Raw genomic sequence first — 4,819 nt, forward strand, 5'->3', positions numbered from 1 at the left:
TGTATCTCAAGGGCTTCTGAATCGAGCCCTGAATCGCGCGATCACACCGGAATCGCGTGAATCGCGCGACGCCAGCGAATCGCGCGATTCTGGCAGCGTCGGGTCGCGCAGATCCGAACCGGATCTTGCGCAACCCCGACACGATGAAATCGCGTTTTACCTTTTTTTTTTTTAATTTTTGCTTTTTTTCGGTTATATAAGGAAGCAAACGACCCAACCCTTTTTTTTTTTATTCCCCTGGTCTTCTTTCACATTTTAACTCTCTATCTTGTGCCCCACGCTTCTTTTCTTCTCTTCCGTTGGTTCGTGGCTGAAATTGGAAGCTTTCAAGTTTGAATATTGAAGTCTCAAGTCTCCTCTTTTGCTGGTTCTTTCTCTTCTCTTCTATTCTGTGGTATTTCTTTTCCTCTATTTTTTTTATTGGATATTATATTGGTGGGAAAAATGAGTCAAATCAGAATAAGAAAAAAAGGAAGCTGACATTACATGGAAACATTGTGAAAGTGTTCCTGCCCATAGACTTATGGTTAAATGCAAATACTGTTCACATCAATGTTGGGGTGAGTAGCCAGGATGAAACATCATTTGGCAGGAACCAGAGAAAATGTGAGTCCATGTACAAGTGTTCCCGATATGAAGTTAAAAGTTGTTTGTTAAAATGCTAGAAAATAAAGAAAAAAATAAGATGCTATTAGTGTTGAAATATTGAAGAAGCAACTGCTCAAGATGCTAAGGGGAAGGAAGGGACATCAAAAACTATCAAACAAAAAACAATGAATGAGATGGTAAAAGATTGAGATTTAGTAATTCAAGATATTTGTAAATACATCTATGGTAATGCTTTACCATTCAATTTGGTAAGAAGTCCACTATTTATTCAAATGTTAAAATCTGTTGGTGAATATGGTAGGGGTTTGAAACCTCCAAGTTATCATGAGGTAAGAGTTTCTCATTTAAAAAAAGCTGTTGATAAAATTCAAGAAAGTTTAGTGAAGTATAAGAAGGATTGGGAGAAATGGGGTTGTACTTTGATGTGTGATGGTTGGACTGATGGTAAAGGGAGGTCTCTTACTAATTTTTTAGTTAATAGTCCTAGTGGGACAGTCTTCCTAAAGTCAGTGGACACAAGTAGTGTGATTAAAGATGCTAAACAAATGTTTGAATTACTAGACAATATGATTGAGGAAATTGGAGAGGATAATGTGGTGCAAGTTGTGACAGATGGTGCCTCAAATCTTGTGGCAGCAGGGAAGATGTTAGAAGAGAAGAGAAAAAAATTATTTTGGTCTCCTTGTGCAGCTCACTGCCTTGATTTAGTCCTTGAAGACATTGGGCAACTTCCGGTATTTTATAATACCATCACCAATGCAAAGAAAATAACAACATTCATTTATAGGCATACATGGGTCTTGAACTTGTATAGAAAATATTCCAAGGGACGAGAATTAGCTAGACCGGCAGTGACAAGATTTGCAACAGCTTATCTTACACTAAGTTGCATATTCCGGCAAAAGAATGCTCTTCGAACCATGTTTGCTTCAGATGATTGGGTTTCTGGTTCTTTTGCTAGTAAAAGTGAGGGTAAGCAAGTGGCGGACATGATTTTTGGGGATTCTAGATTTTGGAGTTCCATCAAATATTGCTTAAAGTGTGTGAGTCCACTTGTAAAAGTTTTGAGACTTGTAGATGGTGACTCTAAACCTGCTATGCCATATATTTATGAAGCAATGGATAGGGCCAAAGAAGAGATTGCTGACAATTTTGAAAAGAAAGAATCAAGGTATAAAAAGATATGGAAGATTATTGATACTCGTTGGAATTTGCAACTACATAGACCCCTCCATGCGGCTGCCTACTTTCTTAATCCTAAGTAAGTTTTATACAATTTAAAGTTTAAAATTTAAATATTTATATTTATTATTAATTGTATGCTAGAAAAAGATAACTTATTCATTATTTTTTTAGGTTCCATTATGATGAAAAATTTAATGCGGATCAAGAAGTTTATTTTGGTTTATATGAAACTATTGAGAGAATGATTCCGGATAGAAAGACAAGATTTTTAGTTGATCAACAACTCGAGGCATTCAAGTCTGCTAAGGGACTTTTCGGAAGGAGCATGGCAATAGATACTAGAAACAAAAAGCAACCTGGTATTATTCTCTAGTCTATACTATCTATAAGAATTTAATTTTTAACCTTAATAATAAATCTGAATTTTGAAAAACATTCCTAATTATTGTTTTTTTTTTTAGCTCTTTGGTGGGAAAGTTATGGAGGAGAAGGTAAAGAGTTACAAAAGATAGCTATGAGAATTTTGAGTCTCACATGTAGTGCTACTGGATGTGAAAGAAATTGGAGCACGTTTGATCAAATCCATACTAAGCGAAGGAATCGCTTAGAACAACAAAGGTTGAATGCACTTGTATTTGTCAAGTATAACCTTCAACTTGAGATGAGACAGAAGATTAGAGAGGAAAAGGGAGAGACATATGATCCCATTTGTTTATCAGATATTGAATCTGATGATGAGTGGATCACTGAAAAAGAAAACCCATGCTTGCCAGTAGATGGGTCATGGATGGACATACATGAGAGTTTCACTCTTGATGAAGGAGCTCCAAGCAAGAAAAGAAAGAGAGGTATAATATTTTAAAACTAAATTTAAGTTGATTTTAGTTTAAATATATATCATCATACTTATTAAGTTTTTTTTCCCCCTTAGGTCCAAGAAATTTGAATGCCAAAACCAATAGCAAAGGGAAATCTATAGTAGAACAAGAGAATGAGAATGAAGATAATGTTGAAGATGGGGAAGAAGAGGATGATGAAGAAATGACATTGTTAATGGAGAATGATCATGAATTGAGTGACATTGATCTTGGAGATGATGAATGATGGATTGAATTTTATGTTTACTGACTTTAGTCTTTTTAAGTTAGGAGTTTGACTTTGAATTTTGAATGGATTTTGGAGACTATTTATCTTTAAAATTTCATATATTGGTTATTTCATTTTTTTTGGGGCAGTTTATAGCACCTAATATTTACAAACTTTTAATATTTTTTATGTGAAAATTACTTATACATTATCCTCAATAATTGTTCATGAATCTTACGATTCACAATACGGTACGATTCAAGATTCATAAAACCGGCTTTCCGATACACGATTCGTATCCCGATTTGATAACCATGATTATGATAATGAACTAACTAAATGATAATGGAATATGGATTTAAAAGAATTAATTTTGGGTTTTTAGGGTAATTTTAGGGTCCTAGCGTAGATTTAAGACAACCTTAGACCAGCCTTAGGACAGGTTTAAAATAGTTGAGTTATAAATTAATGTTTATATGTATGCGATTCTTGTAGACTCTTGCTATGAGCTCTTGTTACATGGATTTGCCATTAAATTGCTTGTGGGAAAAAAGAGAACAGGTAACTTGGGATTTTTTCAAATATGTTTGTTATCATTGAGTACGCATGGATAGATGTATGAAACATTATTTGGTCATGCACAAGTACACAATTTATTCAGATTGCCAAATGGTGAAAAAAATGATATGGATGTATTATATTTCATTTTTATTTAATTCAGCTAAGCATGTTGTATATTTGTAGATATGCACATATGAAATAAAAACATGAGAGTAAATGATTCATGAAATATTCTAAATTCTTTTAAGCATGTTTGTATGTACCGAAATTGCTGTATATGCATGACATGCATTGATGGTTGAGTTGAGGAGCTTATGATACTGATATATTGTAACCACATGATTTGCCTCCACTTTGTGCACAGCAGTTAGCCTTTTTAGGACGTCATTCTTTAATAGTTACCTAGTCATGTTTGTAGAGGAGGAATGTAGGACTGTGATACCTCCTAATTTGTTTTTTAAAGAGAGGAGTCATAGTCTGAGCTTGGTCTCTATACATTTGGCCAGGTACATTTTGAGTACTAGAGTAGTTTTGGCTAGTCTGGTATGTGAGCCAAACCATAGATAAGCCTATGGTTTTAGTTAGCAGAATAAGGTTAGATAGAGTAATAAGGGAGAAAGCATCCATTGCATATAGAGATTATATGATTTCAATGATATTGTGTGCTAATGATTATTTACGTTATTTCAATAACTGCATATATGTTAGATAATGATTGCTTGTGTGATAGCCTGTGTGTGCATGACTATTCTATAGGTTACTAAGATGTTAGTACTCACCTTACTTACTTGACTCTTTTTCAAATGAAGTATCTCATAGGGAGAAAGAAAAGGCACCGGAAGAGTGAGCCTTAAGGATTCTGTTGTGCTCTTTGATCATATATTGTGATTATATTTAATTGTCATGACTCTTGAAACTTTTCTATATGTATTAAATAAAGTATTCCAAAAATTTAACTTTATTAATTTGAATATTGTTTGTGGGAGTCGAGCAAATGTCTTTGGGACAATCTCTAAGTCCTTATCGATATTAGTTGGATGCTATGCATACGCTATCAAAAAAACATGCAATTAGTGATAGAATTTTTATTTAGTGACAGAATTAACGACGAAATTAGCAACGGATTAGTGACGAAACAAATTCTATCGTTAATTCTTCTGTCACTAATTGGGATTAGCAACGGAATTGAAATTTCGTCGCTAATTATCAACAGAATTAGTGACAAAATAATTTTTTGTCTTTAATTCCAACATAATTTTTCTATCGGTAATTAGCAATAAAAAATTTTTGTCAGAAATTTCATCACTAATATGATTTTATTAAAAAAATTAAAATGCCATGTGGAGCCTTACCAGCTGCCCCTCATCATTGGCAATAG

The 4,819-nt window shown here is 33.8% G+C and overlaps 1 protein-coding gene across 1 annotated transcript; it reads left to right on the forward strand.

Annotated features, from left to right (window-relative positions):
• The first annotated feature begins 881 nt into the window (after window positions 1-881).
• Window positions 882-2,898, forward strand: LOC114712623 (uncharacterized). Its single transcript, XM_028897168.1, has 4 exons — window positions 882-1,870; window positions 1,966-2,153; window positions 2,256-2,642; window positions 2,726-2,898. The coding sequence occupies exons 1-4, from the start codon at window positions 882-884 to the stop codon at window positions 2,896-2,898; spliced, it is 1,737 nt and encodes a 578-aa protein (XP_028753001.1).
• Window positions 2,899-4,819: the final 1,921 nt, after the last annotated feature.

Source organism: Neltuma alba, unplaced genomic scaffold (assembly GCF_004799145.2).
Source record: "Neltuma alba isolate B1F8T4 unplaced genomic scaffold, ASM479914v2 tig00011382_pilon, whole genome shotgun sequence".
Lineage (NCBI taxonomy): Eukaryota > Viridiplantae > Streptophyta > Magnoliopsida > Fabales > Fabaceae > Neltuma > Neltuma alba.

Coding starts and splice junctions, on each gene's coding strand:
- LOC114712623 (XM_028897168.1), top strand. CDS start 882: ATGTTAAAATCTGTTGGTGAATATGGTAGGGGTTTGAAACCTCCAAGT. Junction 1,871..1,965: donor GCCTACTTTCTTAATCCTAA/GTAAGTTTTATA, acceptor TTATTTTTTTAG/GTTCCATTATGATGAAAAAT. Junction 2,643..2,725: donor AAGCAAGAAAAGAAAGAGAG/GTATAATATTTT, acceptor TTTCCCCCTTAG/GTCCAAGAAATTTGAATGCC.